This window comes from Crassostrea angulata, chromosome 7 (genome assembly GCF_025612915.1).
Source record: "Crassostrea angulata isolate pt1a10 chromosome 7, ASM2561291v2, whole genome shotgun sequence".
Classification (NCBI taxonomy): domain Eukaryota; kingdom Metazoa; phylum Mollusca; class Bivalvia; order Ostreida; family Ostreidae; genus Magallana; species Magallana angulata.
In genome coordinates, this window is record NC_069117.1 from 27429684 (window position 1) to 27450460 (window position 20777).

The following is a 20777-nucleotide window of genomic DNA, read 5'->3' on the forward strand; positions in this document are numbered from 1 at the left end:
ACTAAAATCATCGACGTCGCCGGACGTCACGGCGCAACGAGAGGTACAAACAAAATGGATTTAACCCAGGAAAAAGCCGACTCAAGCTGTAAAAATGTTCAATGGTGCAAAAAATAAGTCAACAATTATTTGCAAGTTTGTGTTTCACTGTAATAAATTCTGTGGGGGTGGTGGTAATTGTATTTTGAATATCAAACTGTCCGCAAGAGAGTAGAATATTTGTAAATATTTGGTCAAAAAATAAAGTAACGTCAACCGACGTTCATGGTTATCGTTACAGTAAACCAAGAGATAGACGGTTAGAAAATGAAAACTTTGAAGAACTAACTTATGATTCTCGAACAAATGTGTGCAAATAAGATGTTAAGTGGTCCAGTGCAATTTTAAATTGTAAGAAGAAAGGCACAAGAGACTAAGCGTGATATAAAGATGGGGTTTATCTATAAACTGTGTGTGTTTAATATTGACGTCATGTTTTGAACGTTACCGTGCGCCGTGGTGACAAAACATGTTGTTTTTAAAAAGGGGTAACAAATATACCGTTTCATCAAATGGACTAAAACTTCGCATATCAATAACATGAGTGTTGGTGCACAGATTAATTTGTTAAATATGACTTTCATGAAAAATATTAATATAGAGCCACATTGTCTTCGTATTTTTTGATTGACCCTCGTAGATATAACAATGTTCCATCAGAAAGACGTTCATGTCCTTTATGTACTTTAGAAGTTTTATTATATCGAACCCTCTGTCTTTAAATGCATGAATTCTACTATTATCAACACAAAATGTAAAGGATTTGTGCAATTTAGGTAAATATATTAAGAATGCTTTTGTGATCAGAACTTCCTGTATAAACTTGCCTTTTCAAGTGATCCGTTTATATGTATTGTAACATATGTTTATCAATTGTATATGTCTAAGAGCTGTACATATGTCGACCAATAAACAATACAATAGTACTGTCATTGCTAACCAAACTATAATTATATTATAGAACTTCCATCCGATGCCCGATTTTGACTTTCACGCGACGTGTACGCATCAAAATATCACCGTGCAAAATTCACTGTTTAATTATAACTTTATTTTGGACTTTGCTTTTAAAATTCAACATCTGTTTCGTAATATTTTCTCAGTTTATTTCTTACAAAGTTACTTATTTATTTAGTGATTGACACTTTTCGGACTCTTAAATGTGATTTCAAAGAGACAGAGTGCCATGTCTCAAGAACTGCTAATCTCTTAAAACAACATTGTGCAATTATTAGTTTTTCATGTCTTGGACATCAAAGACTCATTGAGTTTATTTAATTATTTGATAACTGTCAATATTTCACTCAGCTTACTTATGTCATCACCTGTCAATTTATAGTCATTGTTCAGATTCCTTTATATAGTTTTGTACAATTGTCAATCGACAGTCTGGAATACGGTGGCCAGCCTCGGCCACGTCCGACTCACCCAGAGTCTTGAGTCCGGAGGCCACTACTGGCCATATCCGACTTGTTTGTAAAATGTCTGTCTGTTAAATTGTTATAATGTTGCCATCGTTGAATCTCGTCCAATAAATACGGAATCTTTCATCACTTGGTTTATTTCTCTGGAACTGTATACTGGTGGACCTTCGGGAATACGTCAAACCTACCCTTCGTTTTTACTTTACGGCCCACAGCGCGCCACAACCTTATACCTTATACCCTCGACGCCAACATTCCCTCACCCCGTCCGTACTGCACAGGGCGGATATACAGATCCAGAAGAATACCCTAGCACCGTAAATCTACGCGGTCACAAAAACCTGAATGGAAGTTCCGTGCAAATATGTTCAACCGTATCTTATATAATTTAAACGGTTTTGATTTTTTTGCATTCACATCGGCATACACATATAATAAACGTTTTGAGAAAGTATGTGAAAGTCTTTAATTACGCAATGTATTCAAATATAAAACACCAACTAACTGAAACACTAGAGTTCCTCGTAGAAAGTGCGAATTCTGCGCAATTCGATCGTCCTTTCTATAACAATGCATTCAATAAACAACTTTCGAGCAGCATCCTCGCTTGGTTTAAACACCTAAATACTCCGAATACTTTCACAAATCTTGCACAAAAACATCGACATGTATACTAAATAATCTTATGCTGTCAATAATATCAGTCGCGTTTTTCTTTCAGTTTCTCCTCAATCACTTGTTTTTTTATTCTCTCGATTTGCATTTCCTTGTACTGTCTGCTTGCTTCTTCATCAATTTTGGATCTCTCCTCATATAATTCTGCAAATGGTGTTCGGAAAAAAGTATCCCTGAAAACAGAAAATACCAAAGAATCTCTTTAGTAACCACATATTCTGATAATGTATTAAACTGCAATATTTCGTTTTGAAAATGGATTTCATAATAGGATGAAAATCGTTCACTCCGAAGGTTATGCTTCTATATAGTTTACCGAAATACAACGGCCTCCCGCAATGCACTTTGGATTAATCGGAGTCAGAATATGCACATATAGCATGTTTTAACAGGGTGATAACAATTATGGACACATGCATAGAATAAGATTTAGATTCCATTTCATGGTTTCATAAGTACAATTGTTTGCGGTAATAAATATATAATCAAACATTATCTTCGTCACGTAAGGACACCTGCCAATTGAAATACTGGAGAGTATGATTTGTTCAAATCTTTTCAAGATGGGAATTGGACGCGGTAATCAAATACTGTATGTAGTATGTCAGTGTTATCATATGTACATACATGTATATGTCTTAAGAATATTAAAATAGATGGCACTGTATGTGGATATTAATTAGCAGGCGCGACCGTATGTACATGTACAGTACCAGCAACGTTACTTTATACTAGATAAGCGATAGGATATAGAACAGGCAAGATAAGTTGACTTGCTACATGTGTGTGTACCAGCATTAATTATTGGACAATATACTGTGGCAAGGTAAAAAAATATATACCCTTTTACTTAATATTACGTGTATTTATACGTAGGGGATATATATATTTTTTTATAAAGAAAACTATATAACGTCTGGTTCCTGCGACTTTGCCAGATGTTATTAAAATAGGAAGTTTTAAACGAATTTGAGACCGATTTACATGTAGCTGAATTTGCTTTTTACAATGCCAGCTTTTGTAATTCTAGGAAAACATTAATCTTGGGAGTTTTTTTTCTATTACACATAGTAGTTAAATAAAACAGTAACAGTTTCTACTGTACCAACACATCATTGTATCAGAGCATTATTTGGCGGAAACAGGTCACATAAAATCACGGAAATAAAACACGTGATTCATTTTACAGAGGAAAGCAAGTGTCAATTCGCGGAAAATGAAGTGTGTTGGCCTTCATATTACATGCTCGTTCCTGGAAAACGTTATTTTTATATCCGGGAAAGACTAGAGAAAAGGCCATTATTTTTCATTTGTCGGCCACATTCTACTGTTTTTGATGTGAAAGAGTTTTGGCATCCAAGATCTTAGGTGTGTATGGTTACATCGAAATATTATATATACTCCATGGAGATACAGCATACAGAAACCAATAGAGGAAACAAGGCTATCATTGTTGATGGATACGTCTACCGCAAAACCAATGTTCTCAAAAACGGTAACGTCGTCTACACGTGTAGTGTGTCCAAGAACTGCAAGAAAACGGTCATAACAGACGAAGAGGGCGATTCTATCGTGAAGGTTAGAAATCAGCACAGCTGCAAAACAGAACCTAGTTTTAAAAAGGCAGAAGCAAGACAACTCCGAGTGCGTCTCAGAAAACAGTGTCGAAAATCTAATGTGAGCCCAGTTGTGTTGGTCAAGTCAGAATTGGCCCATGTAGAAGAAAAGAGTTTGGAGGAGAAAGACATTAAAAATGCTGCTATGTCGCTATTCAGGCATTATCAGAAAACAAATTCTTTCTCTCCATCTCATCTGCCCTCAGAAGAGACCAATAGTTTCCGAGATGTGGGTGAGGAAATGTACAGCGAGTCCCAGCAAACCAGCTTAATCAAACAAATGGCCGAGGAAACGGGGTCATCTCTATATATGGGAGAAGTACATACAATCTCTCTCTTTAATTTTGATTAAATGAGTTTGCAACAATATGTAGCTCATTAATTACAGGCATCCGAATATTTTAAGTTTTATCAACAAGTCGCAAAATAAAGCTTGGAAAAAATCCCATCCGTCTATAAATGAATATGCTGTATCTATTAATCAAAAATGAAGAATTCAGGTGCTTGTATATAAAGTAATGTGTGGGTTTCAAATACTGTGGAATCATTAGATTTCGGGGTGGCTCAGTTTTCGTAAAATTTGTGGGTACATGTACCGCTCATCCACGATTTAACTTCCTCCACGAATTTATAAATGAGTGTTATAAAATCATATTTCCGTTTCAAGGTATAAGATAATAAATGTAATTACGTCTCCACGAACCTGTAAAATTTATGGATGACGTTTACTCAAAATAAAAAAAAATCCACTGATGATAATGAAAAACCATCTATTGTGTGTTATAGACCTTTGCTTTTAGTTTTATTTTTCACTTTCAGAAAAGTAGGTCAATGACCTACTTTTTGAGTTAATGGCCATTGCGTATTTTTTGTAAAATCAAGAAAAATCCCATGAAATTTTACACTACGATTGAGATTTTCTTAATTGTAAAAATACTACAAATAATAAAACACTTTAAAAAATAAAATACAGTTTATGAATGGTAGTGGCACTAAATAAGCACAAAGTATTAATATTTCTAAAACAATTTTAGAAAATATTCCAGTCCGAATTTCCTCTATCAGTTTTCAAATCCCTACCCATTTTTAATCCAATTTGACAAAAAATTAAATGATGATAATACAAAAACATATATGGTATTACACTACTTATATTAACCTTATTCTGTTTGCATAAAATTTATATAAGGTCAATGATCAAGATATGGTGTCTTTTATCATTCTTAAGCATTTTTCAATATTATTTCAATTCGTGCCAAAAGATTATTTTAATGAATAAGTGAGGTAAAACCAACAGAAAATATGCAAAATTACATATGCTAAAATATATATCCTATCTTTTAATATTAGAGTACTGCCAAAACTTTTTTAGCTAAAAACAAAATCTTCAAAATTTAGTCCGAATTTCCTCTGTTTGGCTAATAGTCAATTTTTGTTTGAGCCTAATTCCATAATAAAGAAAAAATATCGAATGATTTGCCAATAATAATTCATTTCTTAAATACTTTTTATGTTTAGAACAAATTTTACTGATTATATTAAACTTTATAACAATCCGAATTTGAGATCTCAAACCCTGAGTAAACAACACCCTTCTGCTTAAGCAATCCACGAAAATTGGCCCCCACGATTCTTTAATGATTCCACAGTACTGAGAGAGAGAGAGAGAGAGAGAGAGAGAGAGAGAGAGAGAGAGAGAGAGAGAGATGTACAAACATGGGTTAAGACTTTGAGTTTATAATAACAGCCCAATGTAAAGATAATCACAAAAAGCATTGAAAATCCCTAGTCTACAAGTACAAAGTATGACATACATGTACTGTAGCACAGTATAGAATAGCATGGTATAATATATCAGTGTACATAGCTAAAGCATTCACATATACGTGTTTCCAAACAAAAACTCTACACAATTAAGTGAATACATACTTATTTGCCAATATACGATTAAACGCAATGAATCCGACTGCAACAAACACTGGTAACCATAAACCTTTCCCGAGCTTTTGCCTCAAAGTATTGGGCACCTGTGACTTTGGCGACTTCGGCATTCTGTCATAACAAGTGTACTTTCACTTTCACTTTCTGTTTATTGGAAACAATCCAAAATTTTAGGAATCGACCAATTTTATAGAAACCTGAAATAAACATATACAATATATATTAGACTATGCTTAAATTCACTTGTCTTGTTTTCTATTTATTGCCTAACATCACAAAAATCCCTTATATAATGTCCGAATGAGTTATAGTACGCGTGAACTACGAAAGTCTGCGATCAGCTGGACCTCCTAAAAATTTATGTGACAAAAAGTCTTGAACATATATGAAGAGAGGTTTGTGCATGTCCAAAATGACCCTTTTATCTCTTTGATATTTTAGCATCTCTTATTGGCTAAGGAATACCCTACTAATCTAAACAGAAAAAGAGATTATGGACCGGGTTACTGTTTTTAACCTGATATTAAACTTTGATAACAACTGAGCTGATAATAATCTTTAGTAATGTAGATAATATCAGCTGGTTCATATCATTCATAATATGTTATACATAACATGTACAAATATATGCTTTCGGGGGGGGGGGGGGGGTGTTTAATGATACACTGCATAAACATAGAGGCTTATTAAAAGTGTATTCATGATTTTTGTAAACAAGCAATCTTTTTGATGAGTCGATCATTTTATTTTTACATGTAGATATGTGTTTCATGTCATATATGGCAAGAAAACATCAGAAATATGTCAAATTGGTAAAGTTCAATGAACATGCTGAAGGCAATTTTGATGCAAGCCAAGCTATCATGGGCTTTGATGACCTGACATATGTTAATTAGTCTAGATTTTAAGTTTAACAAACCTTATATAAAGTGTTTTTGATTTCTGTAGAAAAAAACATTTTTTGTAAACATTTGTTATGGTAATTGAAGATATTGGGGTCTATGATTTTTACCATCAATTTTCAGAACACAGACTTCATTCATATTACTTTTTTTTATCTATTTAAGGAACATCAGTCTATAGTATGTCTCAAGTTATTGCTTCCATCACTTTTTGATGATTTTTAATAAAAATACACATACCTGTGAAAGAAATACAATTGAAATCGAGGAAAGGGAATATATCCAAGATATCTTCATTAAACAATTATCACTTATAAAATTTCACAGGAATGAAAACAATTTTCTTACAGAGATTTGTAATGGGAAATGTTTATATCTTTTCTCCATTCGGAATACATTGCGCAATTTTTTAACATTATCATCTGGGCTTATTAATGGCTGATGCAATGCAAAATCTCCATAGACTTTCAATTTTTGGATGTGTATTGAAACCTGAAGCGGTAGAGGGGGCGTTTCAAAACAAATAATCTGGACATATTTCATATTAGTGGATGAACGTAGTTTGAGCACAAAGGTTTTTACTATTATTGAAATATCAAGCAAAAAGTGGTGGAAGCAAAAACTCGGGACAGAGTATAGTCAGAGACAATATAAAATTTCATGTAGCCTTAGGTTAAAGATAACATAATGACATGAATTAAGCTTTTATTTAGTTTGGTTCTTTCTTTTCTCTAGGGAAAAATGAACAATTCAGGCAAACTCTTCAAGTACATGAACTGTCGTCTAATCCGAGATGGTGACCTAATCGAGGATGATCTGTGGGTGAGGGATGGCATTATTGTCAACCCTGAGTATATTTTCTTCTCAGAAAAAGTCACAGCAGATGTGACTGTGGATTGTGATGGTGCTATTTTGTGTCCTGGATTCATAGATGTTCAAATCAATGGTAATCAAATTCTAGTGCAAATGTATCTTGTGCATAATGTTTATTATTTATTTTCACCAACCTAAAATTAGTATCCTTATTTAATGCTTGCATATGGATCTGTATGTAAAGATTTTAAGATTATTTGTTGCAGGGGCATTAGGTGTAGATTTTTCAGTAAATACAGATAACATTGAAGAGGGAGTGGCCAAAGTTGCAAAAGGCATACTGGAGCATGGGGTGACTTCCTTCTGTCCCACCATTGTCACCTCCAGTGAAAGCACCTACAAACAGGTACATATAAGATTCACTACGCGGACGGTACTACATTTTTAAAATATATTTGCATTCCGATATATAGCCTATTGATGAAATACTGTAAATCAACTTTTATTTGCTTTTATTGATTTTTGCGAGATTGGCTAGAGCCACATTGTTGTGAATATTTCTCGCTGCATACCAGTATTTGCCATATAGTTGTAATATAAAAATAAGTGTAGACAAGGCAAGGGCATGGAAGTCGCGCAGCAAACAGTTTATCTCAGGTAATTTGTAAAATTAAGTTGTTACGAATAATAGTCGGTTTACAGTAATTAAGGTTAGGTTTTTAGATTAATGTAAAATGCTGGCAAGTTTTTGATTACAGGTATGTTAAATTGTTCTTCAGATAGTTTCCAGAGTAAAGAAGAAGAACGGAAGTAAAGAAGGGGCTGGTGTTCTGGGTAGTTTGCTTTTCACAACTTTTCATTCTGTTTGAAAGATTGAAATCTTAAATAGTGATGCAGAACAGGTTTTATGATACTGGTACTTACAGTTAAATACATTAAATTTAGAGGCCTAATCCTTACTCCCCTGGGTCCCCCTTATCTACTTCTATACATATGAATTATTATTTGTGTGGCAGTCATGATTTGTTTATTATGTTTTCCATATAGGTTTGCATCTAGAAGGTCCATTTATAAGTAAGGAAAAGAAAGGAGCTCACGATGTGAACTTGATTCAGACATTTGACAATGGCATGGTCGATCTAACCAAAATCTATGGAGAAGATCTGACTAATGTTGCCATAGTTACACTGGCACCTGAGTTGGCCAAATCAGGGGAAGTTATCAAAGAATTGGTCAAAAGAGGGATTAAAGTTTCTGTGGGTGTGTAAGAATACTTTAAATTTATAAATAGTTCAAAGTTAACATTTCTTACATTTATTCCTAAATAAAGCAGACAAATGAAAATATCCAGGAATTAAAGGGTTAAAGGTCAACAATGTTAAAGGTTCCTGGTTAATCTTTTTCAAAGATATACAATAGGATTTTCCATATTTGAAAAAAAAAGTTTTTGAATATTAAGTGTACATGTATATGATAGTCGATTTATTGAGTACCGGGTATCTCTTATTTGCTGAATAAAAGCCCATCAATAAATGTATAATTTCTGTCACCAACAATTCTAGGATCTGTAAATTTGTTGACACAAAGTTTACAAGGTTGTAATACCCTTTGAATCAGAGTTCATTCAATTTCATAATTTCAGGTCACTCCGTAGCAAATTTGATACAAGGAGAGGAAGCAGTACTTCAGGGAGCAACGTTCATAACACATTTATTTAATGCTATGTTACCAGTAAGTACATGTATATAGATGTCATTTCTTTTGTAATCACTTTGCTACTACTAAGTATGAGTCATTTTTATTAAAATATTCTACCAGTAACTATACTGAGAGATATATACATGATATAGTCAAACTTTGTTTTCTCGAACTAGATGGGACTGTTTAAAATCTTCAAGATATCCGAGTAATTGAGATATTGAGGGTGAAATACTTAAACAATAAGTTGTTGGGACTTACAAATCACTTAAACATATCTGTTGTATTCGAGATATCAACATTTGAGATATCGAAGTTCAACTGTAATTTTGATTAAATCATGTTACCAGTCAAAACACTTTTTATTTAACATTTATCACTGTTCAGTGTTATACACAATGTTCGTGCTGTTCTAAATTGTCAACACTATTTACATGTAGTTCCACCATCGTGATCCGGGTCTGATCGGGTTGTTAACCAGTAAAAAAGTTCCAACAGATGTCCCGTACTATGGTGTCATTTCAGACGGAATCCACACCCATCCAGCGGCTCTTAGGATTGCACACAGGTCATTATCCCCAACAATGCTTGTCTCTATTATACTTCACACATGCATATTTTAAACAGAGTTATAATTGCACGTGTGATGTCTGTTTCTTTTAATCAGTTCTTATTGTCTTTTTTATTTTTCTTCATTTTATTTTTAGAAATAATAAATGTTCAATACAAGCACAAAGCTTCAAGCAAGTACCAAATAACCGATAGTTAAAAATATCTGTTTAAGGTGTCCAAGTAGCGTAGTGGACAATGCACTAACTTTTCACCGCTACGACCCGAGTTCGATCCAAGTGATCGACAGTGGTTGTATGTGATAGGGTATGGTGGTCGCCCGCTTGGACACATGGGTTCTCTCCGGGTACTCCAGCTTCTTCCCACAACAATGACCCCCTCGCGCTAACATTCGTGCCAATGAGAAATATTAATATAAGTTGTAGAACTTGTTTATCAATCGTTGTAAAATAAATAAAGTTCATTTTCATTCATTTACATTATCTGTTTATTACTTTTATAAGGGTTGACCCAAAAGGAATGGTGCTTGTGACGGATGCAATAGCAGGCGCTGGACTTCCTGAGGGAGAACACAGATTTGGGTCGCAGACAATGGAGATCAAGGGTAACCGAGCAGTCATCAAGGGAACACAGACACTTTGTGGAAGGTTTGTGTATAGTGGGGGATTGGTCAATGGTCATTTAATAACTTACGTACAAGTGATAAGTTTCTAGCTCCCAAAATGTACGAAACCTGTGGAAAAAAAAGGAATTTTAGTGAAAAAACTGTACAAAAACTGTACAATTGCAAAATATTGACACAAAAAAGATACAGTTCATGGTATTGCTGTACATTAAAGAATGTAAGTTATATTACAAGTTACAGGCAATTTTTGCAGACTTAAGAATTTCATTTGGAGGTTCATAATCATTGTCTCTTACCAAAGGGAAATCAGTATTAAACCCACATGGGTTAAACTTATTTAGTAAGACACCTGTCTTTGTCTTAGTCAGATGGTTCTGATTCATGCCTTTCTCCTGGACATTTCTCTCAGGTGATGAAAAAATTACAAGTTTTGATCATGAAAAAGCAAAAGGTTTGATACGATTTAATGATACAGAAATTATCGTCAAACACCGTTCACACCTTTACATAGTACGTTTTGTGTACAGTAATCAAGTATAATGCGTTAGACACATGTTGAATGGAAATGTCAATTTCTGGTGACGCTAGAGCAAGAGTTTAAGAAAAATGGCAGATTCTGAATGTAGTATATAGATTAGAAAACAGTACAATTTGTCATTTTCCCGTAGTGTTTTTGTCCTGGTTGGGCACTGTACATTTTGCATACAGCCTGTACATATCTGATGTATGAATAACTTAGCTCTCGCATGTTTGCACAATTCACCTGTTATTAACATTTATTAATAGGCTAGCTTAAGAGAGTTTGGCTTATTAAAAAAAAGTTTGTTTTTCAAACATCATGATTTTTTCATTTTTTGTTACCAGCCCTAAAGAAAGCAAAATCAATTATTGATAAAATGAATGCAATAATTAAATGTTATTATAGCATATTTCATATTAATTCACATAGAATGTTGTGGATAAAAAGTTCCATTTTTTTTATTTATGTGTCTTTTTGCATTTTTTTTTTTTGGTTACAGTATAGCAACCATGGACATGTGTGTTCAGCATCTCAGAAAATCAACACGTATGTACATTTTATTTTGAATCTTTTCCCTCTTTGTTTTTTTTTTCAAATTACATATGTATGTATACTGTAAGCTAATTTTCATTAATGTGCTAGAAAATTGCACAATGTTTAATTATTTCTTTACAAACTAGGCTATTAATGTCTCACTATGTATAACGTAGAGTTAAATTTACAAAAATATTGTCTTCACGAACCATTGTATTCATTTACGAAACTAATTTGTCCAAAATAAAAGTTGATTGCAAAATTCTCATTGAGGTCTGTCTCTCTCTCTTTCTGACAGTCTGTGGTACTGTAAGGGCCCTGGAAGCTGCCTCACTCCACCCCGCCAAACTTCTGGGAATCTCGGACAAGAAGGGAACCCTGAACTTTGACTCTGATGCAGACTTCATTGTGCTGAATGATGACCTGGTAGTCTTGGCAACCTACATAGCTGGGGAATGTGTTTGGAGCAAAGCCAAAATTTGATCATAGAATACTGCACTACTTACAATGTATCTGCTTAAGGATCAGCTTTTGTTCACTGTTGTACAGTCGCTAGTATGATATGTATCAGGTATTTATAGTTCTAGTCTTTATTATAACCAACACTGCCTATATTTTTATATGAGGTTGATATTTTTTGTTTTCTATACTCTGTCCCAAGATATCCTCGATTCACATTTTGCTTAAATATTCAATATATGTAAATACCTAAAAAGGGTTCTAACGATGTTCATTAAAAAGTATGAATAATTTCCAAGATTTCTCCTTTGAAATGACCCCTCTAGTTTATCAGGTTTCAATACATGGCTAAAAAATGAAATGTCTACAGGGATTTTGTAATGCAACAAACCCAGATGATAACGTTGAAAAATTATGCAAGGTATTCTGAGTGACTTCCAAATGGAAAAAAGATGTAAACATTCACTATTATAATCTTTGTTACATAAATTAGAAATCAGTTTTAGTTCTTGTGAATTTTTCCAAGTAAAAATTAATAATGTGTGGATGAAATTATCTTGGATATTTTCCCTTTCATTTATTTCAGTTGCAGTTCTTTCAAAGCTCTGGTGAATTTTTATTAAAAAGCATCCAAAGGTGCTGCATGAATATTGTATAACCAGCAATTTTCGCTTTTTTTATGATCACTTTTAAATTGCAAATTATTGAGTACGCAGAAATCATATCCTGTATTATTTTCTATATGAAACTTTTCAAACCGCAAAAAAAAAAACCTGACGCAAATTAAAAATCTTACACATTTCACCCATTTTTGCAAATTTTGCGACACACGAAAAAAACTAATAATCTTCGGTGATTTTTTTTAAAAGTTTAAAATTTTGCAGGGCTGTATCTTAAATATTGATGTGGAATGAATCATCACATTAAGCAAGATGTAATTATACATGAAGACAGTCTTTACCAATCTCAAATTCATGGATTAAGAAGTTATAAATGTAATGTATATATTAACATGTAATATAATGATTTTTTTTTTGTTATATAGTGAAAAAGGTATTTTTATTAATATTTACATAGATATTTACATTTGTTTTATTATTATAGTGTTTAAAAAGTGCTATATGTATTTTGCATTGTGTACAACTGTATAAGATTGTTCCATGTAGCAGTTATTGTTCGTCATTTAACTTCTGTGGAAAACTCTCTTGAGCATGATTTTTTCAAAAGCTGTAAAGTAGCTATTTGTTTTTATTTATTAAACAGTCCCTAAACACTTGATTAAATGTAGTACAGGGATGCAAGTACAGTGTATATATGATTCAGAATTTTAATTTTAAAATGTACATGTACTTACATATACACAAACCTATTAGAATGTCATAAAAAGCTAGTGATAGTTGCATTGACAAATTCAGGGACTTTATTGGGTGTATCAAATGTAAAGACATGAATGATGTGATGCCATATCAAACTGACTTTGTATTTCTCTGACATTTGAGAAATGTATTGCTCTGGTAACGGGTAAACGAGATGTGTATCTCTGTAAGATAAATGATCTGCAAGATAGATAAAATTATTCTTTTGGAAACTGTGTAGTTGTACTTGTACATGTATGTGCTAGACGTGGTTTTATCAATAATTATTGTGTTTTGTTTTAAATTTGATTTTATCATGAATTGGCTTGCTATGCACATATAATTATGTTTAGCTCACATGTCAGCAAAAGAGCTTGATGTATTTTGGTAAATCAAGAGTTTGAATGATATATAAAGAGAAGGCCTAATTATATAATTCAATGTATAATTATTATTAAATTACTTGCAAATTATATTTGATACGATATATTCTTGGAATGGATTTGAGAGAGAATAAACATTCCTGATTATCCCTGGTTGGATTATTTTTGTTTTTGTATTTTTGGCAGTTTAGTAAGTCTCCAAACAGTTATTGAGAGAGCATCTAGCAAATATATTCAATGTGTCCTAGTTGCACAATTGTCTTTCTATGTTCTTTTAATGCTGACTGTTATAATGATAATTTAAAGAAATTGTCATTATTACATGTACACAACTTTCCTAGAGAGGGAAATTTGGAGTTTTCCAGATACTGGAAATTATTGAAGAATGTACAATTACTAATAAATACTAGACTTTGACCCGTGCGTGCACCAGTTGACATTGCATATCGGACATTTACGAAATAGGTACATCGACACACCGTATTATTGACATTTACATAACAAAGCTATAAGCCTACAATAATACGATTAATTTCACTACACTTTCTTTAGTTTGAATAATCTTTGTCTCGGAAAAGGCCCTCATAACAGTTGGAATGCCTCCCAATATACCCGTAATGTAGCAGAAAATTGCAGAATCGCTCCGCGAACGATTTTGAAGAAAATTAATGAATCGAATTCAACACTTTTTCACCAACGTACACGTATTTTCTTTGCTACAGAGACAATACACGGAACGCATTCTATTGTAAAACTGGGTCTGTAGGACATTTTTCATTTTACGATAAAACATATTCTATCTTCACTCTCCTAAGAAATAAAATATGTATTTTTTATGCATGTAATCAAATATTTTTGTCATCACGAAGACAAAAGTAAGTACATAGTTGAAATGTATAATTGTTACTGTATACAGGGAAATATATTCGCCCCCGTTTTGTATTCGCCCCTTTCGTCATCGTTATCAGCGAGCGAATTAAAAAACCGGGCGAATTCAATGTTCCAAGTTATCTCTTTAGTACACATGCGTGTCTGGGCGAATTTAAGACGGGATGTAAGTGTTTGGAAGTGTAGAACGGGGAGAAAATAACTCTGTATACAGTATTTTATACTTTCTCTCATAAGAAATCATTAATATATATGAACAGAATATATAGCAAATTCCCAATGAAAATTTTCCCGCATTTGTATTATCATTTCGGAGTTTATTCATGCAAATATAATATTGTGGAAACATAAACTAAAGATCCTGTTAGCTTGAATGTATTGCGCAGCGTAAGTTTGTAAAATTCAAAAAATTCAGTTGATTTCCGTGATTTTTTTGAAGAATTTTCTTTGATTATGAATTAGCGAAGCTTAACTGAGAAAAAAAAAACAAATTGGTAATCTTCAAGTACCAATGATGTTTAAAATATATAAAACAAAAGACAGTATTCTTCCGATTTATCAGTATTAAAGACTAAAAATTCGAGTCTATTATTTTAATATAGTAGTATAGATGAAATTTAACCGTATGTGCATATACCGGTACGCTCAATCCCTACCGAAACAACAACTGCAACATGAACAAAATTTAACATTAAACAATATATCGGAGAATCGGTTCAAAACTAGTTGCCTATTGGATGTAAGTTGCATGGCCGATTGCGATATCATGCTAATCTTTTAAATAAATGTATCAAAATAATGCTTTTCTTTGGAAAAAAAATCATGGACATATGGAGAGGAATAATATAGACACACAAAAGTAGAGTATCGTTCTCGGCAATCTCATGTACAGAGTTGCCGTTCGCTACTCATGCTCGGGTCCTGTCAATGACGTCACAATGCCTGACATGTTGTGACGTCACAATCATTGTTCCGATTTGGAAATTGTTTGATATTACTTTGATCAAAATATGTTCGGTTTCAAATTGTCCCCACTTTTAACCAGGTACTAGTATTTTTTTTTGCAAAGAATTCTTACGATTCTTTCTTTTCTATTCCTTTAAAATAGCAAAGAGAGTGAAAAAAACCCCGTTTATCTAATTTCAGAGACACAGCTTGTCAGCTGGTAACGGAAATCGGCAAGACGTGCGGTATAGGCTTAATAGTAAGCAATCGAGAGTGTCTCATTTTATTTTGTATCACTCAAATGATAAAGTTTTAATAAGTTTGTTGTCCTAGTTTTCTGTATATTTACACAAGCGAAAGTACCTATGGATTATAATATGCAATATTTGTAATGCACCAGTCCTATGGTTTGCTCTCTCTTTTCAGCCTTCCGTTGTACTCTCTGCAAGCGCCTTAGCTTTGCTGAAAAAGAGGCCTGCAGTAATGGTTAGTTCATGTAATATGTAAAACTTAAACGTCTTTGGTACAGCTATGTGTGTATGTGTAGTATCTCACTACATGTATTTCCTAATCACCTCGTCTAAACTTTATAACCATATATACTAAGTAACCGTATATTTTCGTCAGATTCTTTTTATATGAAACTAGCAAAATGAAGTAAGCAGACAATAAAACAGAAAACGATCGCTTGATAGTAATATGTACATGGTAAACAAATCTGTCAAATTGGATACACGCAAAATTGATTCATTCACTAAAGATCTGTGGCAGGCGTTTACCCACCTCTCCCTACATACATGTACCTCGACCACAGTCACTTGCCCCTAGAACATTTGGATAGAGAATCAGTTCCCCTTCAAATAATTATTTTAGTGCTGCAAACTACATGTATATATTTCTATAAAAAAAAGTGTTTATGAGACCAAATGCCTGAGACACCAATCCTATATTATTTAAGATATTTATTTTAATTGATACTTTAGTTTTCTATATCTTTTAAATTTTAGAGATTCCTCACCGAGACGTGGAGACAGGATGAGGAGGAGGGGAACCCCCTCCACAGATGTGGGTCCCGGGAGTCTCTCTCTCCTACCCCCTCTCGCGAACCTCGCCCTTCCCCCCAACGGTCTAGCTGCGTTGACGGGGGACTAAACACTGAAGTTCTATTTATAGTGACCTGTTTGCCCCGATAATTTTCCATTTTTACGTATAGATGTAAGTACACAAGCAGTGAATGTGCATATACTATTATGCTTCTTTACATCAGAACTCTTAATTGATAACGGGAGAATAACAATTTTCCAAACATTTTAGCAATGAAAACGAAACATTTAAATGTGCAGTAAAGTGTGCTTGATGCTCCTCATATATATTGACTAAATTAGAACAATTTAATTGTAACAGTTTGCCTGGAGATTACATCGCACTAAACTGGTGGCCGCGGAAATATAAATTGCTCTTATCGTAAAAATGGAAAATGACCAGCTGAACACTTTAAAGATCGAAATTGCAGTTAGAGGAAATGCTTTACAATGCATCGACAAACAGTTTCCCGTACTTTGTGTGTAAGAGTGGGTTCATATGTCATGTGTTAAGACACTTGACACCACCAATATCAAGCGATGACGAAAGAGTACCAAACTAGGATTAGCTGCAGAACTGTAGCTCTCTGGGAAAAAAAATATTGACAGACCGGAGAGCTACAGGGCCACCCATTGAAAAAATTGTATATTTATTGCGCAGAAAAACGTGCACTAGTTTTCGACTGATTTATGTTATTTATACGCAAATTCTGTGAAAACAATTAGTACCATTAAATTCTTCATGCAATTTACTACTGATATCGCCTCTTTATTTGCCTCAGACTTTCATCGAAACACGCTACCGACCTCGGAAAATCAAGTATGTTGAATTTACATTGAGATCGAGAGTTGCCATTTTTACATGTAAACAAAGTGCACCACATGAATTTACGGGACTGGTGATGGAGTTTAAAAGACTATCCGAGGCAAGTGAACAGACGATATCAGTAGTAAATTGCATGAAGAATTTAATTGTACTAATTGTTTTCACAGAATTTGCGTATAAATAACATAAATCAGTCAAAAACTAGCGCACGTTTTTCTGCGCAATAAATATACAATTTTTTCAATGGGTGGCCCTGTAGCTCTCTGGTCTGTCAATATTTTTTTTCCCGGAGAGCTACAGTTCTGCAGCTAAACTAGGATGGGCTAGGGGTAGGACAATGCGATGTGGAACCTTGGAACAGAGAGGAACGAAAATATGGAAAATGTATTGTATCAAAATGGAATTGACTACGGGAAACACCTGAAAAAATGCAAATAAGACCCTTAGTAACTCAAATACAATAGCTCTTATCTCTGCAGTGCTGATGTATTGATTCTGGAGGATGAACATTTAGTCCGTTCCTTTCTTTCTTCTATATATATACTCCAGTCATACATAGAAATTTTCAAAAATTTCCTGTATAACGTTTCAGTAAAGCATTAGCAAAACTCAGTATTTATCACTTTTATAGTAAATGTAATTAAGTGTTGTTAATACCCAAATTATTTTCACATTCATATTGTAATATTTTAAACTATATTTCTGTTTGTTATAACTGCTACATGTAACAGTTCCTTAACCCTTTGTTATTTTTTGCCTTATTATTTTTCATAATTTGCAAAAGTTTCCCCCTTCATGTCTATATAATAAAAGTTTGTTAAATTGTGTTTATTTTGAAGTGTTGAATGTTTAACGGGAAAATAGGCAGATAAAAAAGGTGAGCGAACGAGGCGGGTAAAATGCCTATTATTATATCTCAATATGATTATTCAATATAACGCGACATCTGATTGGTTCGAGACAATCATGTGCCAGGGCAATAAAACTTCACATTTCCATGTCATCGTCATATTTTTCACCATATCCCACCCCTCGAATTTGCATTCCATGCTTTTGAAAAATTTTGAAGATGAGCATACGGTGTAATTAAATGATTAATTCTATTAAAAATCGTTTTAAATTCTTTTTATGTGAGAAAACTGACATAGAAAGAAACCGGTAACTAATAATTATGTCACTGCGTTACTATAATTGAAAAATGATTAAAACCCGATGTATTCTAAATTACCACCTGTCGATCGGTATAATAAACAATTTATTGCATAATTGTGAGGGAAATATGAAGATTCATTTCCCCAGAAAAATCACATTTCCTTTCAAAATTTGTGCCAAACGATATATATTGAACAAAACATAATTGATTTTTAACCCATTGAATTGGTTAAATATTTAAAATATGATTTTTATTGGCGTATGCGGTAGGAACTCTACCATTATTCTGTTATTCTCTGTCAGTAAATTTGAGTTTTGGGAGAATCACTGCACGCGAAGAGTATTATAATAGTATTTATTGACCATCTGCAACATATGTTCAAGTACTTGGCTACAGGATATACTGAATCGAAATTTTATCCTTTAATATTAGCAGGTGTACAGCTGTGCCATAATTTTATCACTATTGCAACATATGGCTGGTGTCCTGTTAAGTGGACATTATACTGAGATTGCCGATTAAATTAAACGTAATTTAGAGAAACAAAAGAAATTACGTCGCAATAACAGCTTGATATGAAGAGTTGAACTTGCGATCACTCGACGTTTTCGGAAAAATAGTGTATGCATAAAGGCCGTTTTGGTTTGACTCAAATACTGCCGTAATTTGTGGATCCTCATTGGAGCAAAATCTGAGCAATTGACCTCTTTGAATTGCAATTAACATCATATTGAGGTACTTACTTTAATATCATTGTCCGGTGATACCACGTGCTACAAAAAATCCCAATCAAAAAAAAAAACAAAACTAAAAAACAAACCATTTTTATATAAAAACGGGATTCTCTTGCAGTCTACCACAGACAAGTTAACTTCCGTTGGTAAGTGACAATTTGACTTTTTTAAGAATTGTTGTTTTTCTTTCAAAAGGGAGAGGAGAATTCTGGTTATAACTTTGAACATGTTTTAATTCATATAGATATGCGAGAATATATGAAAATATGTTTTTACATTAGAGGGACTTCGGGCAAGTTTATTAGATCATATAACGTTTTATGCTGGTATCTATGTTTCAGAAAATGACGATTTTAGTGACGTTTTTCCTCAGCTGTTCAGTCATTATCGGCATGAGTAAGTGCTAATTACATGTATCAGATTACAAAAAAAAATTGGCAAAATTTCTGTTGATCTTGAATGAATTTCAAAGATTAAAATCAACTAAAATGATATTAAATCGTTTCTTAAGTTGGTGCGTCCGAGAAGTTCCACGATTGTGACGTGTACAGCGATGAGGCCAACATTCCGACCGAGAACACCTACTGCATAAAGGACTTCGAAGACGGCAAATTCTACTGTAAATCCTGGACATGCGCTGATCCGGACTGTCCCGAGGAGCAGCAGCTGGCCCAGGAAGGGTCATCCTGTCCAATCTGTCCAGGTACATTGTACATACTCCTTAAATATTTTCCAACGTAGTGATTATAATATTGCACCACCAAGATATGCTTTGTATATCAAGTTTGAAAAGAAAGTAAAAATAGTTAGGAAAAATAATTCGGTCTTAAAGATCCTCGAGCTTCATGATGATCCAAATGTGTTTTGAAATTAATAACCTCTGTTAAACAATGTTGAACTTGGCAAAACTAAAGTGTCTTCGGTAGTTAAGAACCATAGTTTATTAATTTTACGGGGTACAATAATGTTTAGGAAAACTTTGCTATATCCACCCAATTTACTTTGCAAAATTATCAGGTAAACACACAATATTTTATTTAGTACGAGGTCCAGCAAAATTACAATGTAAAGAAAAATGATTCAACCCTGACCCCGAAATTATTTATCCTTGAAATGCAGGAATTAATTGTCTGATCAACAATTACAGAAAGTTGTTTTAAGTGCTGCCATGATCATCTTTTCTTCACACAGATACCTGCACTAACGGAGGTATAATCTTCGACAAAGGTGACAGCATTAAGTGTGTCGATGGCTCCAACAAATGCACCTGTACAGACACCGGGGTGGTTATTTCCACTCGAAAAGGAACAAATAAATTTTGGCTTTGTGGTGTACCTGAAAACTAAATATTAAAGAAATCGTTAAAATTTTATTAATTGTTTGTTATAAATACTGGTGCAAGATCCAAACCTTACTTCTTAATACTTATTAGACTAAATGTTAACTAAAGGGTGTTAAGAAAGTTCGTTCTGGTTGTAAATTGACAAAAATAAATTGACAAAAGCAATATTTCTGTTTCAAATTCACACTGGTTATACTAGAGTATTTTCTCTCAACATATCATCAGTTATCCTCCCCTATGCACGGTGGCGGAC

General features: G+C 33.5%; 2 protein-coding genes and 1 long non-coding RNA gene across 6 annotated transcripts; all 3 read left to right on the forward strand.

The window, feature by feature from the left end:
• Nucleotides 1-3325: 3325 nt before the first annotated feature.
• On the forward strand, nt 3326-12668 carry LOC128155872 (N-acetylglucosamine-6-phosphate deacetylase-like). Of its 2 annotated transcripts, none has more exons than XM_052817752.1 (10): nt 3326-4073; nt 7333-7543; nt 7677-7816; nt 8190-8244; nt 8458-8670; nt 9053-9141; nt 9549-9676; nt 10182-10325; nt 11323-11369; nt 11656-12668. In XM_052817752.1, the coding sequence occupies exons 1-10, from the start codon at nt 3513-3515 to the stop codon at nt 11838-11840; spliced, it is 1773 nt and encodes a 590-aa protein (XP_052673712.1). In that variant the 5' UTR covers nt 3326-3512; the 3' UTR covers nt 11841-12668. The 2 variants fall into 2 exon arrangements, with proteins under 2 accessions (XP_052673712.1, XP_052673713.1); XM_052817753.1 differs by lacking the exon at nt 3326-4073 and adding an exon at nt 5994-6090.
• Nucleotides 12669-15588: 2920 nt separating this feature from the next.
• LOC128191852 (uncharacterized) lies at nt 15589-17026 on the forward strand. Its single transcript, XR_008244469.1, has 4 exons — nt 15589-15646; nt 15814-15873; nt 16395-16602; nt 16792-17026. It is a non-coding gene; the product is annotated as an uncharacterized LOC128191852 (long non-coding RNA).
• A 1933-nt stretch (nt 17027-18959) lies between these two features.
• Nucleotides 18960-20554, forward strand: LOC128155981 (uncharacterized). Of its 3 annotated transcripts, XM_052817921.1 has the most exons (5): nt 18961-19183; nt 19301-19328; nt 19524-19578; nt 19694-19885; nt 20374-20554. In XM_052817921.1, exons 3-5 carry the CDS (start codon nt 19527-19529, stop codon nt 20526-20528), a joined length of 399 nt encoding a protein of 132 aa, XP_052673881.1. In that variant the 5' UTR covers nt 18961-19183; nt 19301-19328; nt 19524-19526; the 3' UTR covers nt 20529-20554. The 3 variants fall into 3 exon arrangements, with proteins under 3 accessions (XP_052673882.1, XP_052673881.1, XP_052673880.1); XM_052817922.1 differs by lacking the exon at nt 19301-19328 and having other exon boundaries at nt 18960-19183; XM_052817920.1 differs by lacking the exon at nt 18961-19183 and having other exon boundaries at nt 19190-19328.
• Nucleotides 20555-20777: the final 223 nt, after the last annotated feature.